The 25,726-nt window shown below is 45.1% G+C and overlaps 1 protein-coding gene and 1 long non-coding RNA gene across 11 annotated transcripts in view; one reads left to right on the forward strand and one right to left on the reverse strand.

The window, feature by feature from the left end:
* Positions 1-25,726, forward strand: part of PTPRT (protein tyrosine phosphatase receptor type T) — a 458,515-nt gene that overhangs the window by 218,808 nt on the left and 213,981 nt on the right. For all 10 annotated transcript variants that reach the window (XM_063960280.1, XM_063960277.1, XM_063960271.1 and 7 more), the window contains exons 2-3: positions 10,134-10,259; positions 10,489-10,754. In XM_063960280.1, coding sequence (XP_063816350.1) covers positions 10,134-10,259; positions 10,489-10,754 — 392 coding nt within the window. The remainder of the gene's footprint in view (positions 1-10,133; positions 10,260-10,488; positions 10,755-25,726) is intronic.
* LOC135055813 (uncharacterized) overlaps positions 1-25,726 on the reverse strand; it is an 80,540-nt gene that overhangs the window by 1,726 nt on the left and 53,088 nt on the right. The window lies entirely within an intron of this gene.

The following is a 25,726-nucleotide window of genomic DNA, read 5'->3' on the forward strand; positions in this document are numbered from 1 at the left end:
CAAGTTTTTTTAGAGAACAGCCACATAGGGAAAAAACCACCAGATCAAAGAACATCACCTGTGAACAAAAAAACCAAAGAAGTACAAAGAACAAGAAAAAGAGGAAAAAGAGGGGGTATAAGAAACAAAAAGAAGCCAACCGACATAGAGCAAAAAACTACAATCTTCAATTTAAGCAAAAAAGAATTAACACCATCACAGAAACAACTACTGAAAAAGGGTCTGAAATTTGCGCCCCATTCTAAGGTGGACAATTTCAATCTATACATAGACCTCCAAAAATTCATAAGGAGAATAACTATCAAGAAATATTTTTAGAACATACAGACTGAAATTCCACAAACATCTACTGACGATTACCAGCACACGCATTTCAAACCCACATCAATATTTAATCCAGTACACTGCAAAGGATCTTTTATCAACACGTTCCAGAAAGCAATGGAGGAGGATACTGATAAAATCCCCCAAAAACAAAAAATCAAATACAATATGACAAAAGAAGAAAGCATAGCTTTAATAGAATTAAAAAAAGACGAAACCATAATCATCAAGCCCGCGGGCAAAGGCGGAGGCATAGTCATTATGCAAAGAGATCAATATGAACTTGAAGCAGAATGGCTATTGGGAGACACAGAAACCTATATGGTGTTGGACCAAGATCCTACACAAAGATTTGTAAAAGAATTACAGGAACATCTTGAAGAAGGCCTAGACATAGGCATTATCAATAAAAAAGAATTTGACTATCTTCTTCAATCAGACCCAAAAATTCCGACATTTTACTTCTTGCCGAAAATTCACAAACATCTGACCAATCCACCTGGACGACCGATCATCTCTGGTATCAATTCCATCACTTCAAATCTATCCAAATACACTGACCATTTTTTACAGAATTTAGTTACCCAGCAAAAAAAGTTATCTCAAAGACACCATCAACATTCTCCAGATCCTAGAAAATATAACTTGGAAAACATCATACACACTGGGGACTGCTGACGTCAAATCATTATACACGTATATTTCACACGAAGCAGGCTGTGCCCATACTAGACACTATCTATCCACTCAAACCACTATCCCAAACCAACAAATAAATCCATATCCATAACCATTTCAGTCACTACTTTTATCAGATTTAGCGCTTTCCATTTATTTCACTATATTCATTACATATCTGTATTAAATGATTCCCAATATGTTACATATTGTCTGTGTACACTATGTAAATGACTATATTACCATTTGGCTGTGTATAAATATTGTCATATATAGATATTGTGTTGCAGTAGAGATCTATCACTTTGCACACATCGTTGTGCTGGTCAGCTCGTCATAAGCCAGCAGCCAGTAGCCAGCACCAGTGGCGCTGAGAGAGGGGGAAAGAGGGTACTAACTACCCTGTCCCAGTGCAGCTCTTCTCCTCAGCCCACCACGTGCTGCTGTGTGCTGGGCTGCAGTGTGGCCAGGGAGGCCCTTAAAATACAATTTTTCTGTATTTGTTTTTCTCTGGGTTCATGGCTACACCTCCTGTGATTAGGTCACGCCCCCTGAAGAGTACCTGGGCCCTGCCCGGCTCTCGACTGCCCTGGCCAGCACATGGTGTGCAGTGCCATATTAAGGTCTTCATGGGCCTGTAGCTAAAATTTCTGATGGGCCTACTGTGTACCACCGCATTGGGTGTGACCAGCACTTCAGGAGTGGGCTACTGATATGGGGGTGTAACTAGTGCTGTATATATATTTATATGTGAAAAAAGAAAAACTCCAAAAATGAAAATCTGACAAAATGTATTCCCTTCTTTAGAAAGCTTGGCTGTCATCCTCAGTAGTTCAGGATCAAAATCTAGGTGAATAATGAAGCGTCTGTATGCAACCACTTTAGCAACACACCTGCAACACTCCCACAAAACACTGATGAAACAGACAATCTCCATGCACATTATTAACCACCTTGCCATCACTACCCTGGGACACCCTCATTTTTCCAAGACATCTCTGATACCATGTATCTCAACCACTGCAGTGCCTTTGTGCATATACAGTGTAACAAATGTGCCATATCAGTTTTTAGTGATTTCCATCTTATTCCACTAGATGGTGAAGAGGGCACTCACTGAACTTTATCAAATGTCTATTGAACAAAATTCATACCAGTCAGAGTCAACATTTTGATTTCTCGGAACATCTGTAAATGGGGCAACATCACAGCACAAGTACAGCAGATCAGACAGAGATTACAGCACTGTCTCACAGGCCTTTCTATTTATATCAACAGAACCATGTGCAAAAAGTCACCTAACTATATATGGTAGAATTTGGACCACATGGCCTGCCTGGTAGTGGTATCACTTCCCATAGCAACAATATTAACACAAGGTCCCAAAGGTCCAAATGCATAAAAAAACGAAAAACATTACACTGTTCAACACTTAAGTCATGTAATTGGTCAATCAGAGATATACCACTCTGTCGGTAACCTCAGGGTACCACATGAACAACGTGGCACTGGTGCACCCGAACTGTGCGTCTCATGCTGGAATCAAAATCAGATATCTTCAGCTACCGTAGCTCCTCCTGTGGAACGCAACAACTAATGCAGCTAACAGCTAGTCCCTACTAGTCTGCACATGTGCATCCTGACGAAAATGCTGCTTTGACATTGAAACGTTGAACGAACATCAGAACCGCTTGTCTGTCTTTATTTTTACGCCGAGAGTGCCGCCTGATCCTGCATTCAATATTGGACACAGCGCTGCTGTTACCAGGGAGGGCACCGGCTTTATCACTGTGTCATACCGACCTTCGGGAATTGGGAGTGCCGTGGACTTTGCGCTCATATATATATATATATATATATATATAAACATATATATATATATATATATATATATATACATATATATCCAATAAAGTAGGAGCACTCACCAGTCTTCATAATATTCTCATTTTTATTAGCAGCAAGACATCAATTGAGGGGTGTAATCGACGTTTCGGTTCCCAGTGGAACCTTTGTCAAGATCATAGAGCACAATGAATGGTCCCCTTATAAACCCTAAAGTGACCCTCCCCCTAATTAATGCAATTACAATTTATCAGGTGATCCACCAACATCAAGCATATAAAATGTACATATAGAGACAATACATAGACAAATACAACATATACATAAAAACTGAGATCCATAATTACCGAATAGACACATGATCCGTTGATACCCGCTGTACTCAGCGGTGACTCACGGCGTGCGTTCCACTGCGCACTTGACTTCCGGTATCTGGAACACAAGTTCCGGACACCTGACCGGAAATGCTCAATATCGTCACTCAAGTCCTACACTGATTACCGGCGCACAGTAATCCAGTCTCCATGGAGACATAACAACATATCAGAAAAACTTGTAATCAGTGTAGCATCTTGAGAGTATTAGCTGATATAGTGTAGTCAAATTGTGAGACATTGAAAAAGGAAAAATAATAGAATCATGTGTCTATTCGGAAGGGTCACACAGAATCAGCAGTACGTGAACTATAGTGAGGTCTAACAAAATATAATCACTAGGCTATGATTCATAAATCAAAATCAAATAAATTAAATAAAGAAAGACCTGGGTATGGACACAGACCGTCCACTTAAAGGAGCCACAGAAAGCAAAAAAAATTGTAAAAAATAAAAAACAGATATTTGCTCCATATGTGTATAAAGTCATTCCAGAAAAATGCCATATTGGATGCCCTCATTCAGGCCCTTGGGGCGTATAGTGTCCAGTCAAAAGATCCATGAAGCCTCGCGTTGGAGCAATAATTTTGTTCTATCTCCACCTCTCTTTTAAGGAGCTATCCGATCTATAATCATACACTTCAATGAAGCCAGGGTATGTTTTGCCTCAAAAAAATGCCTAGCATATGCCTATGATCTTGACAAAGGTTCCACTGGGAACCGAAACGTCGATTACACCCCTCAATTGATGTCTTGCTGCTAATAAAAATGAGAATATTATGAAGACTGGTGAGTGCTCCTACTTTATTCGATATATTTGTATTAATGGATCTTGAGGATTCATTACTATATGGAAGTCACCCCAGCATTTGTGGATAAGGCCAGAGTGTGGACTGTTCCTGTGAATATATATACATATATATATTTATTAGTGATGAGCGGGTTCGGTTCCTCGGAATCCGAACCCCCCCGAACTTCACCCATTTTACACGGTTCCGAGGCGGACTCAATCTTCCCGCCTTGCTCGGTTAACCCGAGCGTGCCCAAACGTCATCATCCCGCTGTCGGATTCTCGCGAGATTCGTATTCTATATAAGGAGCCGCGCGTCGCAGCCATTTTCACTCGTGCATTGGAGATGATAGGGAGAGGACGTGTGCAGCATTCTCTCAGTTGTGTTCAGTGTGCTGCAAATATCTGTGCTCAGTGTGCTGCAAATATCTGTGCTCAGTGTGCTGCAAATATCTGTGCTCAGTGTGCTTGCAAATATCTGTGCTCAGTGTGCTGAAAATATCTACGCTCTCTGCCTTAAAAACGCTCCATATCTGTGCTGCATTGTAGTATTTAGAAGGAGGACAGTGCAGAATTTTGCTGACCAGTGACCACCAGTATAAATCAGTACGGTACAGTAGTCCACTGCTCTACCTACCTCTGTGTCATCAAGTATACTATCCATCCATACCTGTGGTGCATTTAAGTTTTGCGCAATATATATAGTAGGAGGACAGTGCATAATTTTGCTGACCACCAGTATATAATATATAGCAGTACGGTACAGTATGCCATTGCTATTGATATATTACTGGCATATAATTCCACACATTAAAAAATGGGGAACAAAAATGTGGAGGGTAAAATAGGGAAAGATCAAGATCCACTTCCACCTCGTGCTGAAGCTGCTGCCACTAGTCATGGCCGAGACGTTGAAATGCCATCAACGTCGTCTGCCAAGGCTGATGCCCAATGTCATAGTAGAGAGCATGTAAAATCCAAAAAATAAAAGTTCAGTAAAATGACCCAAAAATCAAAATTAAAAGCATCTGATGAGAAGCGTAAACTTGCCAATATGCCATTTACGACACGGAGTGGCAAGGAACGGCTGAGGCCCTGGCCTATGTTCATGGCTAGTGGTTCAGATTCACATGAGGATGGAAGCACTCATCCTCTCGTTGAAAAACTGCAGTGCCACTCCTAGATGGGCCAGGTGTTTGTGTCGGCCAATTGGGTCACTTAGCTTAGCTACACAGCTACCTCATTGCACCTCTTTTTTTCTTTGCGTCATGTGCTATTTGGAGACTGTTTTTTGAAGTGCCATCCTGTCTGACACTGCAGTGCCACTCCTAGATGGGCCAGGTGTTTGTGTCGGCCACTTGGGTCGCTTAGCTTAGCCATCCAGCGACCTTGGTGCACCTCTTCTTTTCTTTGCATCATGTGCTGTTTGGGGACTATTTTTTTAAGTGACATCCTGTCTGACACTGCAGTGCCACTCCTAGATGGGCCAGGTGTTTGTGTCGGCCACTTGGGTTGCTTAGCTTAGTCACACAGCTACCTCATTGCACCTCTTTTTTCTTTGCATCATGTGCTGTTTGGGGACTATTTTTTAAATCTGCCATCCTGTCTGACACTGCAGTGCCACTCCTAGATGGGCCAGGTGTTTGTGTCGGCCACTTGGGTCGCTTAGCTTAGCCACACAGCTACCTCATTGCACCTCTTTTTTTCTTTGCATCATGTGCTGTTAGGGGACTATTTTTTGAAGTGCCATACTGTCTGACACAGCAGTGCCACTCCTAGATGGGCCAGGTGTTTGTGTCGGCCACTTGGGTCGCTTAGCTTAGCCATCCGGCGACCTTGGTGCACCTCTTTTTTTTCTTTGCATCATGTGCTGTTTGGGGACTATTTTTTGAAGTGCCATCCTGTCTGACACTGCAGTTCCACTCCTAGATGGGCCAGGTGTTTGTGTTGGCCTCTTGGGTCGCTTAGCTTAGTCACACAGCGACCTTGGTGCACCACTTTTTTTCTTTGCATCATGTGCTGTTTGGGGACTATTTTTTAAATCTGCCATCCTGTCTGACACTGCAGTGCCACTCCTAGATGGGTCAGGTGTTTGTGTCGGCCACTTGGGTCGCTTAGCTTAGTTACACAGCGACCTTGGTGCACCTCTTTTTTTCTTTGCATCATGTGCTCTTTGGGGACTATTTTTTGAAGTGCCATCCTGTCTGACACTGCAGTGCCACTCCTAGATGGGCCAGGTGTTTGTGTCGCCCACTTGGGTCGCTTATCTTAGTCATCCAGCGACCTCGGTGCAAATTTTAGGACTAAAAATAATATTGTGAGGTGTTCAGAATAGACTGGAAATGAGTGGAAATTATGGTTATTGAGGTCAATAATACTATGGGATCAAAATGACCCCCAAATTCTATGATTTAAGCTGTTTTTGAGGGTTTTTGTAAAAAAAACACCTGAATCCAAAACACACCCTAATCCGACCAAAAATTTTCAGTGAGGTTTTGCCAAAACGCATCCGAATCCAAAACACGACCACGGAACCGAATCCAAAACCAAAACACAAAACCCGAAAAATATATATATGGTTTATTTTGGGGGCGCCTAATTGCATAGTTCTCTACAGGTTATTACCTTTCAAATTTGTCAAGCATGTAGAAAAATAGAAAATTTGTGCAGAATACTGCGACAGATTAATCGTTGAGTACAACCAATTGTAATTTTTACAAGATGTGAGTATATTTATTAAAATGATTCCTTAAAAGTTCCTATATTGTAAATGGCAAAACAATAATTTGTACTAATACATAAGTATAATTGAATTCTTAGCATGTATTTGAAAGACAGTTTTTTTCTTTCATTTTAGATGTGAATAAGAAAGCAATAGTCACTATTGCAATGAGCACACAAATCTGTGAATTAGCAGCTCCACCATTGTGTGAGTAGCATAGTAGCATAGCATAGTAGTTGAAGTTGAAAAGAGGCAAAATGCCCATCGTGTTCAACTTGTATTCTGTATTAAGTTGAGTTGATTTTACTATACCTGCTGAAGAATGCTTTTATGACTAGTTAACAACTATAGTCATGTTACACCCAGATTAACAATGTCCATATTTTAAATGTTGTAACCTTGGATATCCTTTTCAATCAGAAATTCATCCAATCCTTTTTTAAATGCATTTACAGAGTCCGCCATTACCACTTTCTCTGGTAAGGAATTTCAAATCCTGATTGCCCTAACAGTAAAGAAACCTTTCCTCCATTGTGTACAGAATTTTTTTTCCTCCAGCCTCAACGAGTGTCCACGTGTCCTAAAAAGAATCCTTTTAATAAATAATTCCTCTGATAACTCTTATCAATGAGTACTCCCAAATCTTTTTCCAAAACTGTTACCCCTTGACTTTCCCCATTTAATATGTAGGATGCAAGTTTGTTTTTAGTCCCGAAATGCATAACCTTGCATTTTTCTATATTGAACCTCATTCCCCATTTAGACGCCAAGATTTCAAGTTTAGATAAGTCATTCTGTAGAGACTCCACATCTATTTCTGAATTAATTATCCTACACAGTTTAGTATCATCTGCAAAGATTGAAACTGTGCTTTCCAGGCCTATGATCAGACTTAATGATCAGAATTTCATTGCTTTTTGGAGATTGGGTGGAAGAGTTACAACAGGTTTCTGAAATTTCAAATCATATCTAAGAAGCCTTAATGGGACATGTGAAACCGTAAGGTTTTTTATCTATGGATATATATCTATATATATCTATCTATATATATATATATATATATATATATATATATATAGTCAGTGCCTCAGTTATTATGATTATTATTATTTATAATCAGTAGCTCAGCAGCCAGACTGGGAGCTAGCAGGACTGACACCTCAACTGAATTTAGGATGCAGATCAATCACCCCGCCGGTGTCAGGCCACATTCAGGGATCTGCCTGGTAGGTGTGCCTCCTGCTTCCCTGAGGGCGCGGTGGTGGCGGGGCAGGTCCTGACATCACTGTATATGCAGCGCAGCAGGTATGCCATGGCTGGTGAACCCTTTCATTGTGCCGCCATAAATATACAGTTGATGCTGGCGCATTCGATTCACAAGTGTGGCGAGAGGGGGGAGAAGGGAGGTCGCGGTTTGGGGGGAGGTGGGCGGGGGCTTGTGGCAGGCTGCTGTAGCAGGAAAAAAATGTTTTCCTGTGTACAGCAGCAGTTCTGCAGGAGCTGTGGGCCTGTTTTAATCGGGAGGCCTGGAGCTGCAGCTCCATCTGCCAGATTGGCAATCCGGCCCTGATGGTGGGATAGCAGCAGTCTCATCCTGGGCTCTTTCCATATACATGCATCTGTTTTGCTATAGTGATGAGGAGAATTTATTGTTCATGTGTTTTTTTATATGTTTTAGATGTATTTTGAAAAATTTAAAAAATGCAAGTGGCCAACAGGAAATAATGCATTTGCTTGATCATTAGGCTAAAACTGTAATGTTTCCATGTTACATTTTGGGGAAGATGCACACACCCCATCTCCAGTACCTCAGTGTTCTGCTGAGGCCATTGATATTTCCAGCATCCGTACTATTCTGCAGTTGTTGTCATGGTTTTGTTTATTCTTTCAGTATTAAGGCTAAAACAAGTAGCAATATTCCCATAACACTTTGGGCCTGATTGTATAGTTGCACATAAATTACCCTGTTTGCGTAATGACCATCTTGCATGCATCCTCAATGCTAGTGTATAGGTGCATAAATATAAGAGCAGTGATCGTTCAATCAGCTCACATTGTGTTTTCTCACCCCCACTGTACTGCACCTGAATGCTTCCCTCCCTGACACGTGTCTCTTCGAGCACAAGGGATACAACTGCACGATATGGGCAAGTTTAGCAACATATGCAAGTGCATACACTGAAACGCATCTTTAGATTGCGCAAAATTCATCTTTGTGTAGTTCTATATCAGACCCTTTGCATCATTATGCTGTTTTTTGTGGACATTTTCTGACACAGTACACGTTTTTCTTTTGCACATTTTATTGTACAAGGATTATTAATGTTTTCCTTCCTTCTTTATGTAATATATATCTCCCAGCCTCATCCTCTCTATTCTGTATAATTCTGTTTATTGTTTATTGTTTATGTATGTTTGAAAGATTAAATTTCCTCGTAATTTGTAGCAATTTGTACCCTGCATAGCTATTTATTCAGGTCATCTGCTTTCATTGTTTAACTTACAGATATTGCTTTGTTGTTGAAAGTGGAGTGTGCTACTGTGCAGACTCAATGTTGCTGTTCCTTTAGGGAAGCTTCATTTCCTATACCAAGATGGCCACCAAAGCTAGTACTGAAAATGTGCAGAGTCATCTTGAGACTGTGTAGTTTTCCACTTAGCTTCAGTGAGCGCTGCGATTATGTACTGATCCACAATGTTTTCCAGCATCCTGCACCACTCCCTGGTACCTAAATACACTCACTGGCTTGTGAGCAGTATGACACCACACTCCGCTCAATTTACCAGGGTGTATAACAGTAAGTACATCTGTACCTGCTTTATCTTCAGTAAAACCACTTCACTGGTTAAGTGACTGGGCTGTACATAGTTATAAGGCATCCGCTAGTGTGTACAGAAACTCTGCTACATCCTCAAGCCTGTACACACATATTTCCAACGTTTGTGACCTAATATCCCAGTTTTGCTCCCAGTGTGCCCACACCCCCAGTCCCCTCCTCTACTTTGCTAGTGAGGACCTGTAGTTCACAAATGACTTGAATTATCATTTCTACTGATGTTGTGCTATCATATAACAACACTTTTTATAAAAGACATTAGTGATACTCCCTGTGCTATTTCTATATTGTGATTAGGTCTGGCAAATCGCATATTTGTAGCTGCAAATAACATTTCTTCTTCCTCCACTAGGGGGCACAGGGAGGACGCTTGGTTTAACCTGGAGAGGAGGGACTGGGCACCAAACAGTTAATTGTAATTACCTGGCAGCTCAGGGCTCCCTCTCCCCTTACCCCACCACCCTTATCAGCGAGTATGAATAGAGGTCTACTAGTTTTACACAACTAAAGGTTTTCCTAGTGGAGAAACCTTTTAACAAGGCCTGTCACTTTTTCTGTTTTAGGTGGCTGCACCTTTGAAGAACATTATAACAGCTGCGGGTACAGTGTGGCTCTGGGTACAACTGGATTTACATGGGAACAGGTGAACACATGGGAGAGGCCCCCACTTGATACTACTGTACCAACAGGTGAAAATTAACAATATAACACTTCTGTTTCCTCAGTGTCATCTACTGTCTTATATCCACCAGCTTCTTCTCTGCCCAGACTGTATTCATTACTTTCCTTCCTGTTACCTTCTTTCTGTCTCACCTCTAAATTGTAAAATCTTAACACCATTACCTGTTCTACATTGTATGTTTATTGTCCTGCTATATTCTCTATGATGTCTCATTTACACTCCAATGCACCTTCCAGGGTCATTCATGCTGGTCAACAGCTCAGGGTTTGCCACCGGACAGAAGGCTCATCTACTACTCCCTGTGCTTAAGGAGAATGACACTCACTGTATCGACTTCCATTACCACTTGTCTGGCCGCACCAGTCCTGGGACCCTGAATGTCTATGTGAAGGTGAATGGTGGACCGCAAGGGAACCCAGTGTGGAATGTATCAGGGGTGGTGACAGAAGGCTGGGCTCGAGCTGAACTGGCAATCAGCACCTTCTGGCCCAACTTTTACCAGGTATGTAGTCACAACTTGTCGAAGCGGTGTTATGGAGCTTATCACTTGGCATTTATTGCATTCTTCTCCTCTATCTGAGGTGCAGTACCACTGTAATACAGTAGAGATGGTGGCGCTATTGCTTCCATTCTTTATCTATACTATATTCTTTAAAAAAAATGTTTTAAACATAAGACAGGATATCAGGCTCAGTAATAATATGGCATAGCTTACAATATATAGATAAGCCAAACACACTGGCTTGTCTCTATGTAAATAGCTACAGTATAAACTAAATTACTGCAAATAGCTTCTAAAGAAGTGACATACAGGACATGATGCATAAAATGCAGGGAAAGATAATCCTTTTTTTCCACCTTCCCGGATTCATACAGACACTATCCTGATATTTGCTGACAGTTTGTGTCATTTGCTCTCTGTCCTTTTTACGCTAACGCTGAACATTGGCATTTACACAGTACTAACTTTATAGTTTGTGGTTCTGACAAATGCACCAGCACAATTACTATTACACATAAAATGCTTTTCCTATTTTTAGTTGGCCTTTAACATGTAGATATTAGAGATGAGCGGGTTCGGTTCCTCGGAATCCGAACCCGCCCGAACTTCAGCTTTTTTTACACGGATCCGAGCGACTCGGATCTTCCCGCCTTGCTCGGTTAACCCGAGCGCGCCCGAACGTCATCATGACGCTGTCGGATTCTCGCGAGACTCGGATTCTATATAAGGAGCCGCGCGTCGCCGCCATTTTCACACGTGCATTGAGATTGATAGGGAGAGGACGTGGCTGGCGTCCTCTCCATTTAGATTAGAAGAGAGAGAGAGAGAGAGATTGACCTGATTTACTGGAGCTTAGGAGTACTGTAGAACTATAGAGAGTGCAGAGTTTACTAGTGACTGACCACAGTGACCACCAGACAGTGCAGTTAATATATCCGTTCTCTGCCTGAAAAAAACGATACACAGTGACTCAGTCACATACCATATCTGTGTGCACTGCTCAGCCCAGTGTGCTGCATCATCTATGTATATATCTGACTGTGCTCAGCTCACACATCTTATAATTGTGGGGGAGACTGGGGAGCACTGCAGTGCCAGTTATAGGTTATAGCAGGAGCCAGGAGTACATATTATTATTAAAATTAAACAGTGCACACTTTTGCTGCAGGAGTGCCACTGCCAGTGTGACTGACCAGTGACCTGACCACACTGACCACCAGTATAGTTAGTAGTATAGTATACTATATTGTGATTGCCTGAAAAAGTTAAACACTCGTCGTGTGACTTCACTTGTGTGGTGTTTTTTTTTTTATTCTATAAAAAACTCATTCTGCTGACAGACAGTGTCCAGCAGGTCCGTCATTATATAATATATACCTGTCCGGCTGCAGTAGTGATATATATATATTTTTTATATCATTATTTATCATCCAGTCGCAGCAGACACAGTACGGTAGTTCACGGCTGTAGCTACCTCTGTGTCGGCACTCGGCAGTCCGTCCATAATTGTATACCACCTACCCGTGGTTTTTTTTTCTTTCTTCTTTATACATACATACTACTACTACATCTCTTTATCAACCAGTCTATATTAGCAGCAGACACAGTACAGTACGGTAGTCCACGGCTGTAGCTACCTCTGTGTCGGCACTCGGCAGTCCGTCCATAATTGTATACCACCTACCAGTGGTTTTTTTTTCTTTCTTCTTTATACATACATACTACTACTACATCTCTTTATCAACCAGTCTATATTAGCAGCAGACACAGTACAGTACGGTAGTCCACGGCTGTAGCTACCTCTGTGTCGGCACTCGGCAGTCCGTCCATAATTGTATACCACCTACCCGTGGTTTTTTTTTCTTTCTTCTTTATACATACATACTACTACTACTACATCTCTTTATCAACCAGTCTATATTAGCAGCAGACACAGTACAGTACGGTAGTCCATGGCTGTAGCTACCTCTGTGTCGGCACTGGGCAGTCCGTCCATAATTGTATACCACCTACCCGTGGTTTTTTTTTTTTCTTCTTTATACATACATACTACTACTACTACATCTCTTTATCAACCAGTCTATATTAGCAGCAGACACAGTACAGTACGGTAGTCCATGGCTGTAGCTACCTCTGTGTCGGCACTGGGCAGTCCGTCCATAATTGTATACCACCTACCCGTGGTTTTTTTTTCTTTCTTCTTTATACATACATACTACTACTACATCTCTTTATCAACCAGTCTATATTAGCAGCAGACACAGTACAGTACGGTAGTCCACGGCTGTAGCTACCTCTGTGTCGGCACTGGGCAGTCCGTCCATAATTGTATACCACCTACCCGTGGTTTTTTTTTCTTTCTTCTTTATACATACTACATCTCATTATCATCCAGTCTATATTAGCAGCAGACACAGTACAGTACGGTAGTCCACGGCTGTAGCTACCTCTGTGTCGGCACTCGGCAGTCCGTCCATAATTGTATACCACCTACCCGTGGTTTTTTTTTCTTTCTTCTTTATACATACATACTACTACTACATCTCTTTATCAACCAGTCTATATTAGCAGCAGACACAGTACAGTACGGTAGTCCACGGCTGTAGCTACCTCTGTGTCGGCACTCGGCAGTCCATCCATAATTGTATACTAGTATCCATCCATCTCCATTGTTTACCTGAGGTGCCTTTTAGTTGTGCCTATTAAAATATGGAGAACAAAAATGTTGAGGTTCCAAAATTAGGGAAAGGTCAAGATCCACTTCCACCTCGTGCTGAAGCTGCTGCCACTAGTCATGGCCGAGACGATGAAATGCCAGCAACGTCGTCTGCCAAGGCCGATGCCCAATGTCATAGTACAGAGCATGTCAAATCCAAAACACCAAATATCAGTAAAAAAAGGACTCCAAAACCTAAAATAAAATTGTCGGAGGAGAAGCGTAATCTTGCCAATATGCCATTTACCACACGGAGTGGCAAGGAACGGCTGAGGCCCTGGCCTATGTTCATGGCTAGTGGTTCAGCTTCACATGAGGATGGAGGCACTCAGCCTCTCGCTAGAAAACTGAAAAGACTCAAGCTGGCAAAAGCACCGCAAAGAACTGTGCGTTCTTCGAAATCCCAAATCCACAAGGAGAGTCCAATTGTGTCGGTTGCGATGCCTGACCTTCCCAACACTGGACGTGAAGAGCATGCGCCTTCCACCATTTGCACGCCCCCTGCAAGTGCTGGAAGGAGCACCCGCAGTCCAGTTCCTGATAGTCAGATTGAAGATGTCAGTGTTGAAGTACACCAGGATGAGGAGGATATGGGTGTTGCTGGCGCTGGGGAGGAAATTGACCAGGAGGATTCTGATGGTGAGGTGGTTTGTTTAAGTCAGGCACCCGGGGAGACACCTGTTGTCCGTGGGAGGAATATGGCCGTTGACATGCCTGGTGAAAATACCAAAAAAATCAGCTCTTCAGTGTGGAAGTATTTCACCAGAAATGCGGACAACATTTGTCAAGCCGTGTGTTCCCTTTGTCAAGCTGTAATAAGTAGGGGTAAGGACGTTAACCACCTCGGAACATCCTCCCTTATACGTCACCTGCAGCGCATTCATAATAAGTCAGTGACAAGTTCAAAAACTTTGGGCGACAGCGGAAGCAGTCCACTGACCAGTAAATCCCTTCCTCTTGTAACCAAGCTCACGCAAACCACCCCACCAACTCCCTCAGTGTCAATTTCCTCCTTCCCCAGGAATGCCAATAGTCCTGCAGGCCATGTCACTGGCAATTCTGACGAGTCCTCTCCTGCCTGGGATTCCTCCGATGCATCCTTGCGTGTAACGCCTACTGCTGCTGGCGCTGCTGTTGTTGCTGCTGGGAGTCGATGGTCATCCCAGAGGGGAAGTCGTACTCGTAAGCCCACTTTTACTACTTCCACCAAGCAATTGACTGTCCAACAGTCCTTTGCGAGGAAGGTGAAATATCACAGCAGTCATCCTGCTGCAAAGCGGATAACTGAGGCCTTGGCATCCTGGGTGGTGAGAAACGTGGTTCCGGTATCCATCATTACTGCAGAGCCAACTAGAGACTTGTTGGAGGTACTGTGTCCCCGGTACCAAATACCATCTAGGTTCCATTTCTCTAGGCAGGCGATACCGAAAATGTACACAGACCTCAGAAAAAGAGTCACCAGTGTCCTAAAAAATGCAGCTGTACCCAATGTCCACTTAACCACGGACATGTGGACAAGTGGAGCAGGGCAGGGTCAGGACTATATGACTGTGACAGCCCACTGGGTAGATGTATGGACTCCCGCCGCAAGAACAGCAGCGGCGGCACCAGTAGCAGCATCTCGCAAACGCCAACTGTTTCCTAGGCAGGCTACGCTTTGTATCACCGGTTTCCAGAATACGCACACAGCTAAAAACCTCTTACGGCAACTGAGGAAGATCATCGCAGAATGGCTTACCCCAATTGGACTCTCCTGTGGATTTGTGGCATCGGACAACGCCAGCAATATTGTGTGTGCATTAAATATGGGCAAATTCCAGCACGTCCCATGTTTTGCACATACCTTGAATTTGGTGGTGCAGAATTTTTTAAAAAACGACAGGGGCGTGCAAGAGATGCTGTCGGTGGCCAGAAGAATTGCGGGACACTTTCGGCGTACAGGCACCACGTACAGAAGACTGGAGCACCACCAAAAACTACTGAACCTGCCCTGCCATCATCTGAAGCAAGAAGTGGTAACGAGGTGGAATTCAACCCTCTATATGCTTCAGAGGTTGGAGGAGCAGCAAAAGGCCATTCAAGCCTATACAATTGAGCACGATATAGGAGGTGGAATGCACCTGTCTCAAGTGCAGTGGAGAATGATTTCAACGTTGTGCAAGGTTCTGATGCCCTTTGAACTTGCCACACGTGAAGTCAGTTCAGACACTGCCAGCCTGAGTCAGGTCATTCCCCTCATCAGGCTTTTGCAGAAGAAGCTGGAGGCATTGAAGAAGGAGCTAAAAGGGAGCGATTCCGCTAGGCATGTGGGACTTGTGGATGCAGCCCTTAATTCGCTTAACAAGGATTCACGGGTGGTCAATCTGTTGAAATCAGAGCACTACATTTTGGCCACCGTGCTCGATCCTAGATTTAAAACCTACCTTGGATCTCTCTTTCCGGCAGACACAAGTCTGCTGGGGTGCAAAGACCTGCTGGTGACAAAATTGTCAAGTCAAGCGGAACGCGACCTGTCAACATCTCCTCCTTCACATTCTCCCGCAACTGGGGGTGCGAGGAAAAGGCTCAGAATTCCGAGCCCACCCGCTGGCGGTGATGCAGGGCAGTCTGGAGCGACTGCTGATGCTGACATCTGGTCCGGACTGAAGGACCTGACAACGATTACGGACATGTCGTCTACTGTCACTGCATATGATTCTCTCAACATTGAAAGAATGGTGGAGGATTATATGAGTGACCGCATCCAAGTAGGCACGTCACACAGTCCGTACTTATACTGGCAGGAAAAAGAGGCAATTTGGAGGCCCTTGCACAAACTGGCTTTATTCTACCTAAGTTGCCCTCCCACAAGTGTGTACTCCGAAAGAGTGTTTAGTGCCGCCGCTCACCTTGTCAGCAATCGGCGTACGAGGTTACATCCAGAAAATGTGGAGAAGATGATGTTCATTAAAATGAATTATAATCAATTCCTCCGCGGAGACATTGACCAGCAGCAATTGCCTCCACAAAGTACACAGGGAGCTGAGATGGTGGATTCCAGTGGGGACGAATTGATAATCTGTGAGGAGGGGGATGTACACGGTGATATATCGGAGGATGATGATGAGGTGGACATCTTGCCTCTGTAGAGCCAGTTTGTGCAAGGAGAGATTAATTGCTTCTTTTTTGGGGGGGGTCCAAACCAACCCGTCATATCAGTCACAGTCGTGTGGCAGACCCTGTCACTGAAATGATGGGTTGGTTAAAGTGTGCATGTCCTGTTTATACAACATAAGGGTGGGTGGGAGGGCCCAAGGACAATTCCATCTTGCACCTCTTTTTTCTTTTATTTTTCTTTGCGTCATGTGCTGTTTGGGGAGGGTTTTTTGGAAGGGCCATCCTGCGTGACACTGCAGTGCCACTCCTAGATGGGCCCGGTGTTTGTGTCGGCCACTAGGGTCGCTTATCTTACTCGCACAGTCAGCTACCTCATTGCGCCTCTTTTTTTCTTTGCGTCATGTGCTGTTTGGGGAGGGTTTTTTGGAAGGGCCATCCTGCGTGACACTGCAGTGCCACTCCTAGATGGGCCCGGTGTTTGTGTCGGCCACTAGGGTCGCTTATCTTACTCACACAGTCAGCTACCTCATTGCGCCTCTTTTTTTCTTTGCGTCATGTGCTGTTTGGGGAGGGTTTTTTGGAAGGGCCATCCTGCGTGACACTGCAGTGCCACTCCTAGATGGGCCCGGTGTTTGTGTCGGCCACTAGGGTCGCTTATCTTACTCACACAGTCAGCTACCTCATTGCGCCTCTTTTTTTCTTTGCGTCATGTGCTGTTTGGGGAGGGTTTTTTGGAAGGGCCATCCTGCGTGACACTGCAGTGCCACTCCTAGATGGGCCCGGTGTTTGTGTCGGCCACTAGGGTCGCTTATCTTACTCACACAGTCAGCTACCTCATTGCGCCTCTTTTTTTCTTTGCGTCATGTGCTTTTTGGGGAGGGTTTTTTGGAAGGGACATCCTGCGTGACACTGCAGTGCCACTCCTAGATGGGCCCGGTGTTTGTGTCGGCCACTAGGGTCGCTTATCTTACTCACACAGCTACCTCATTGCGCCTCTTTTTTTCTTTGCGTCATGTGCTGTTTGGGGAGGGTTTTTTGGAAGGGACATCCTGCGTGACACTGCAGTGCCACTCCTAGATGGGCCCGGTGTTTGTGTCGGCCACTAGGGTCGCTTATCTTACTCACACAGCGACCTCGGTGCAAATTTTAGGACTAAAAATAATATTGTGAGGTATTCAGAATAGACTGAAAATGAGTGGAAATTATGGTTTTTGAGGTTAATAATACTTTGGGATCAAAATGACCCCCAAATTCTATGATTTAAGCTGTTTTTTAGGGTTTTTTGAAAAAAACACCCGAATCCAAAACACACCCGAATCCGACAAAAAAATTCGGTGAGGTTTTGCCAAAACGCGGTCGAACCCAAAACACGGCCGCGGAACCGAACCCAAAACCAAAACACAAAACCCGAAAAATTTCCGGCGCTCATCTCTAGCTAGATATTTTATTTTGTATTGCAAGCCAGAGATATATCAATATCTGCACCTAGGCCCCCATTCCGAGTTGTTCGCTCGCTAGCTGCTTTTAGCAGCATTGCACACGCTAAACCGCCGCCCTCTGGGAGTGTATCTTAGCATAGCAGAATTGCGAACGAAAGATTAGCAGAATTGCGAATAGAAATTTCTTAGCAGTTTCTGAGTAGCTCCAGACTTACTCAGCCATTGCGATCAGTTCAGTCAGTTTCGTTCCTGGTTTGACGTCACAAACACACCCAGCGTTCGCTCAGACACTCCCCCGTTTCTTCAGACACTCCCGCGTTTTTCCCACAAACGCCAGCGTCCATAAAACGGCCAGTTTCTGCCCAGAAAGACCCACTTCCTGTCAATCACAGTACGATCACCAGAACAATGAAAAAACCTCGTTATGCCGTGAGTAAAATACCTAACTTTTGTGTAAAATAACTAAGCGCATGCGCTCTGCGAACCTTGCGCATGCGCAGTAAGCGACTAATCGCAATATAGCGAAAATCGGCAACGAGCGAACAACTCGGAATGACCCCCCTTGTGCAAAGGTGGTAAAATTCTAAAATTCTTTAGGTATGTACAGTATATACTGAATATACTTTTACACTTTTTTTTTTTATAATTTAAGTGGTCTCCATAAAACATTTTTCCAATTGGATGTCTGTCACATACAGTGGCTTTGGAAAATCACCTGTGTTTTTCTGCAATCGGCAGGCTCTAAACGCACTGCTTACTTCATGCATTGTTAATATGATATAGTGTTAGCCTTTCCTCACTTCTTTTCATGTGTTCCTTATATCCTGCACATCCCCTCTGTAAATGAAAATTATATGTGATTCTGCAATAGATGAGAAGCACAGTACACAGTAGGGTTTGTAGTCTTGTGGCGTCACTGGCGTGTGTTGCTTATTGTACTGCTACTACATGTCTGCAAGGATTGGGATTGCTTGACCGGTGGTCAGGAGACTGCTGGTCAGCATCCTGATGGTCGGATCCCGGCGGCAGAATGCCAGTGGGGGGGGGGGCAAATGCATCAAGTCCTTTGCGAGTTCGGTGGTGCCATAGGTTCTATTCCCACTCTATAAGTGTCGTGGACGCCCACGAGTGTGAATAGTCCCTGTTGGTCGGCAATGCATGCCGATTGGTCGGATCGCGAGCGGGTGGGATTCAGGGGTTAGTAGTATGACTGGTTGTCTCCTGACTTCCGGTCACATAACTGTATCCCGTTGCAATATGATTATCTTCACCCCTTATACAAAGTGTCTTCAGTCAAATCAAGGGCTTGGAAAGAAGGTATATATATATATATATATATATATATATATATATATTTCTCTGACGTCCTAGTGGATGCTGGGAACTCCGTAAGGACCATGGGGAATAGCGGCTCCGCAGGAGACTGGGCACAACTAAAGAAAGCTTTAGGACTACCTGGTGTGCACTGGCTCCTCCCTCTATGACCCTCCTCCAGACCTCAGTTAGAATCTTGTGCCCGGCTGAGCTGGATGCACACTAGGGGCTCTCCTGAGCTCCTAGAAAAGAAAGTATATTTTAGGTTTGTTATTTTCAGTGAGATCTGCTGGCAACAGACTCACTGCTACGAGGGACTAAGGGGAGAAGAAGCGAACCTACCTGCTTGCAGCTAGCTTGGGCTTCTTAGGCTACTGGACACCATTAGCTCCAGAGGGATCGAACACAGGGCCCGACCTCGATCGTCCGGTCCCGGAGCCGCGCCGCCGTCCCCCTTACAGAGCCAGAAGCATGAAGATGGTCCTGAAAATCGGCGGCAGAAGACTTCGGTCTTCAACAAGGTAGCGCACAGCACTGCAGCTGTGCGCCATTGCTCCTCATGCACACCTCACACTCCGGTCACTGATGGGTGCAGGGCGCTGGGGGGGGGGCGCCCTGAGCAGCAATATTAACACCTTGGCTGGCAAAATAATCACAATATATAGTCCCAGAGGCTATATATGTGAAAAATACCCCTGCCAGGATCCATAAAAAAGCGGGAGAAAGTCCGCCGAAAAAGGGGCGGGGCTATCTCCCTCAGCACACTGGCGCCATTTTCTCTTCACAGTGCAGCTGGAAGACAGCTCCCCAGGCTCTCCCCTGTAGTTTTCAATCTCAAAGGGTTAAAAAGAGAGGGGGGGCACTAAATTTAGGCGCAAATCTGTGTATTATAGCAGCTATAAGGGAAAAATCACTGTGGGTAGTGTGAATCCCTGCATTATATAGCGCTCTGGTGTGTGCTGGCATACTCTCTCTCTGTCTCCCCAAAGGACTTTGTGGGGTCCTGTCCTCAGTCAGAGCATTCCCTGTGTGTGTGTGTGTGTGTGTGTGTGTGTGTGTGTGTGTGTGTGCGGTGTGTCGGTACGGCTGTGTCGACATGGTTGATGAGGAGGCTTATGTGGAGGCGGAGCAGATGCCGATAAATGTGATGTCGCCCCCTGTGGGGCCGACACCAGAGTGGATGGATAGGTGGAAGGTATTAACCGACAGTGTCAACTCCTTACATAAAAGGCTGGATGACGTAACAGCTGTGGGACAGCCGGCTTCTCAGCCCGCGCCTGCCCAGGCGTCTCAAAGGCCATCAGGGGCTCAAAAACGCCCGCTCCCTCAGATGGCAGACACAGATGTCGACACGGAGTCTGACTCCAGTGTCGACGAGGTTGAGACATATACACAATCCACTAGGAACATCCGTTGCATGATCTCGGCAATGAAAAAATGTGTTAGACATTTCTGACATTAACCCAGGTACCACAAAAAAGGGGTTTTATGTTTGGGGAGAAAAAGCAGACAGTGTTTTGTTCCCCCATCAGATGAGTGAATGAAGTGTGTGAAGAAGCGTGGGTTCCCCCGATAAGAAACTGGTAATTTCTAAAAAGTTACTGATGGCGTACCCTTTCCCGCCAGGGGATAGGTCACGTTGGGAGATATCCCCTAGGGTGGATAAGGCGCTCACACGTTTGTCAAAAAAAGTGGCACTGCCGTCTTAGAATACGGCCACTTTGAAGGAGCCTGCTGATAAAAAGCAGGAGGCTATCCTGAAGTCTGTATATACACACTCAGGTACTATACTGAGACATGCAATTGCCTCAGCATGGATAGTGCTGCTGCAGCATGGTCTATTACCCTGTCAGGACAGGGATACTATTTGCTAACCATAGAGCATATTAAAGATGTCGTCTTATATATGAGGGATGCACAGAGGGATATTTGCCGGCTGGCATCCAGAATCAATGCAATGTCCATTCTGCCAGGAGGGTATTAGGGACCCGGCAGTGGACAGGCGATGCTGACTTTAGAAGGCACATGAAGATTCTGCCTTATAAGGGTGAGGAATTGTTTGGGGATGGTCTCTGGGACCTCGTATCCACAGCAACAGCTGGGAAGGAAAAAATTTACCTCAAGTTTCCTCACAGCCTAAGAAAGCACCGTATTATAAGGTACAGTCCTTTCGGCTTCAGAAAAGCAAGCGGGTTAAAGGCGCTTCCTTTCTGCACAGAGACAAGGGAAGAGGGAAAAAGCTGCACCAGACAGCCATTTCCCAGGATCAAAAATCTTCCCCCGCTTCCTCTGAGTCCACCGCATGACGCTGGGGCTCCACAGGTGGAGCCAGGTGCGGTGGGGGCGCGTCTCGGGAACTTCAGCGACCAGTGGGCTCGCTCACAGGGGGATCCCTGGGTTCTGCAAGTAGTATCACAGGGATACAAGCTGGAGTTTCGGGGCGACTCCCCCTCGCCGTTACCTCAAATCAGCCTTGCCTGCTGCCCTCGAGGAGAGGTAGTACTGGCGGCAATTCACAAGCTGTACTTCCAGCAGGTGATAATCACGGTACCCCTCCTTCAACAAGGCCGGGGTTACTATTCCACAATGTTTGTGGTACCGAAACCAGACGGTTCGGTGAGACCCATTCTAAAAATTGAAATCCTTTAACACTTATATACGAAGGTTCAAGTTCAAAATGGAATCGCTCAGGGCGGTTATTGCAAGCCTGGACGAAGGGGATTACATGGTATCACTGGACATCAAGGATGCTTACCTGCATGTCCCCATTTACCCTCCTCACCAGGAGTACCTCAAATTTGTGGTACAGGGCTGTCATTACCAATTCCAGCCGTTGCCGTTGGTCTGTCCCCGGCACCGAGGGTATTTACCAAGGTAATGGCCGAAATGATGATACTCCTTCGAAAAAAGGGAGTTATAATTATCCCGTACTTGGACGATCTCCTTATAAAGGCGAGGTCCAGGGAGCAGTTGTTTGTCGGAGTAGCACTATCTCGGGAAGTGCTACAACAGCACGGCTGGATTCTGAATAGTCCAAAGTCGCAGCTGGTTCCTACGACGCGTCTACTGTTCCTGGGTATGGTTCTGGACACAGAACAGGAAAAAGGGTTTCTCCCGGAGGAGAAGGCCAAGGAGTTGTCATCTCTAGTCAGAGACCTCCTAATACAAATACAGGTGTCGGTGCATCAATGCACGCGAGTCCTGGGAAAGATGGTAGCTTCTTACGAAGAAATTCCATTCGGTAGGTTCCATGCAAGGATCTTCCAGTGGGATCTGTTGGACAAGTGGTCCGGGTCGCATCTTCAGATGCATCGGCTGATAACCCTGTCTCCAAGGGCCAGGGTGTCGCTGTTGTGGTGGCTGCAGAGTGCTCATCTTCTAGAGGGCCGCAGATTTGGCATACAGGACTGGGTCCTGGTGACCACAGATGCCAGCCTTCGAGGCTGGGGGGCAGTCACACAGGGAAGAAACTTCCAAGGACTATGGTCAAGTCAGGAGACTTCCCTACACATAAATATTCTGGGACTAAGGGCCATTCACAATGCCCTAAGTCAGGCTAGACCCCTGCTTCAACACCAGCCTGTGCTGATCCAGTCAGACAACATCACGGCGGTCGCCCATGTAAACCAGCAGGGCGGCACAAGAAGCAGGATGGTGATGGCAGAAGCCACAAGGGTTTTCCGATGGGCGGAAAATCATGTGTTAGCACTGTCAGCAGTGTTCATTCCCGGAGTGGACAACTGGGAAGCAGACGTTCTCAGCAGGCATGACCTCCACCCGGGAGAGTGGGGACTTCATCCAGAAGTCTTCAAAATGATTGTACACCATTGGGAAAGGCCACAGGTGGACATGATGGCGTCCCGCCTCAACAAAAAGCTAAAAAGATATTGCACCAGGTCAAGGGACCCTCAGGCGATAGCCATGGATGCTCTGGTAACACCGTGGGTGTACCAGTCGGTGTATGTGTTCCTTCCTTTGCCTCTCATACCCAAGGTATTGAGAATACTAAGAAGGAGAGGAGTAAGAACTATACTCGTGGTTCCGGATTGGCCAAGAAGAGCTTGGTACCCAGAACTTCAAGAAATGATCTCAGAGGACCCATGGCCTCTGCCGCTCAGACAGGACCTGCTGCAGCAGGGGCCCTGCCTGTTCCAAGACTTACCACGGCTGTGTTTGACGGCATGGCGGTTGAACACCGGATCCTAAAGGAAAAAGGCATTCCGGAGGAAGTCATTCCTACGCTGATTAAGGCTAGGAAAGATGTGATCGCAAAATATTATCACCGCATATGGCAAAAATATGTTGCTTGGTGTGAGGCCAGGAAGGCCCCAACGGAGGAATTTCAACTGGGTCGATTTCTGCACTTCCTACAGTCAGGAGTGACTACGGGCCTAAAATTGGGTTACGTTAAGGTCCAGATTTCGGCTCTGTACTTTTTCTTCCAAAAAGAACTGGCTTCACTGCCTGAAGTTCAGACTTTTGTTAAGGGAGTGCTGCATATTCAGCCCCCGTTTGTGCCTCTAGTGGCACCGTGGGATCTCAACGTGGTGTTGGATTTCCTGAAGTCGCATTGGGTTGAGCCACTTAAATCCGTAGAGCTAAAATACCTCACGTGGAAAGTGGTCATGCGGTTGGCCTTGGCGTCGGCCAGGCGTGTATCAAAATTGGCGGTTTTGTCATGCAAAAGCCCTTATCTGATTTTCATATGGATAGGGCGGAATTGAGGACTCGTTCCCAATTCTTTCCTAAGGTGGTATCAGCTTTTCATGTGAACCAACCTATTGTGGTGCCTGCGGCTACGTGGGACTTGGAGGACTCCAAGTTACTGGACGTAGTCAGGGCCCTGAAAATATATATTTCCAGGACGGCTGGAGTCAGGAAAACTGTCTCGCTCTTTATCCTGTATGCACCCAACAAGCTGGGTGCTCCTGCTTCTAAGCAGACTATTGCTCGCTGGATCTGTAGCACGATTCAACTTGCACATTCTGCGGCTGGACTGCCGCACCCTAAATCTGTAATAGCCCATTCCACGAGGAAAGTGGGCTCTTCTTGGGCAGCTGCCCGAGGGGTCTCGGCTTTACAAATTTGCCGAGCTGTTGCTTGGTCGGGTTCAAACAATTTTGCAAAAGTCTACAAGTTTGATACCCTGGCTGAGGAGGACCTTGAGTTTGCTCATTCGGTGCTGCAGAGTCATCCGCACTCTCCTGCCCGTTTGGGAGCTTTGGTATAATCCCCATGGTCCTTACGGAGTTCCCAGCATCCACTAGGACGTCAGAGAAAATAAGATTTTACTCACCGGTAAATCTATTTCTCGTAGTCCGTAGTGGATGCTGGGCGCCTGTCCCAAGTGCGGATTGTCTGCAATACTTGTATATAGTTATTGCCTAACTAAAGGGTTATTGTTATGAGCCATCTGTTAGTGAGGCTCAGATATATTTCATACTGTTAACTGGGTATAATATCACGAGTTATACGGTGTGATTGGTGTGGCTGGTATGAGTCTTACCCGGGATTCCAAATCCTTTCCTTATTGTGTCAGCTCTTCCGGGCACAGTATCCTAACTGAGGTCTGGAGGAGGGTCATAGAGGGAGGAGCCAGTGCACACCAGGTAGTCCTAAAGCTTTCTGTAGTTGTGCCCAGTCTCCTGCGGAGCCGCTATTTCCCATGGTCCTTACGGAGTTCCCAGCATCCACTACGGACTACGAGAAATAGATTTACCGGTAAGTAAAATCTTATTATATACAGAATAGTAATTGTTCAATCAATTTATTGGTCCATCACACATGCAGGTAAGGGAGGGGCTCATCTAGACAATAAAAAAACAAGACGAGTTCCCCCAGCACACTGCAAAGGACCAGCAAATGATATTTACATTGTACATGCTAATACTAATGCAGAGATCTCAGTTACATACATTTGCAAATATATGGCAAGCCACCAGCCGATTCAATGCATCTCTGCTCTGGTGGTCCTATACTACATGATAACAGCACCCACCTTGAGTCATACATTTATGTATTTCTAAATTAAGAGCTAATTCACATGGAGGCACCCCAGGAGCATCCAATGTGGCCTACAAGGATCAGCATACCCTGCAGCTACTGATCCCATTTCTGCTTCTCAGAACCGTAACGCACAGAATGGAAGTTCCTCAATCAATTTATTGGCATATCACAGGTGCATGAAACGAGTGGCTAGTCTAGACATGTAAAAGCTAAAGAAGTTTCCCCAGCACACTGCAAATGAGATTTGCATCCTACATGATAATAGCAATGCAGAGATCTCAGTTATATACGGTTAATGGTCAATAGATGACTTTAAATCCTTGACTGACAACCTTTTTAAAGGCAAAAATAAATCCAATACTAATTCAGGGAGGACCACTAAGAAGTAAAATACAAAAAAC

This window comes from Pseudophryne corroboree, chromosome 3, assembly GCF_028390025.1.
Source record: "Pseudophryne corroboree isolate aPseCor3 chromosome 3, aPseCor3.hap2, whole genome shotgun sequence".
NCBI lineage: Eukaryota > Metazoa > Chordata > Amphibia > Anura > Myobatrachidae > Pseudophryne > Pseudophryne corroboree.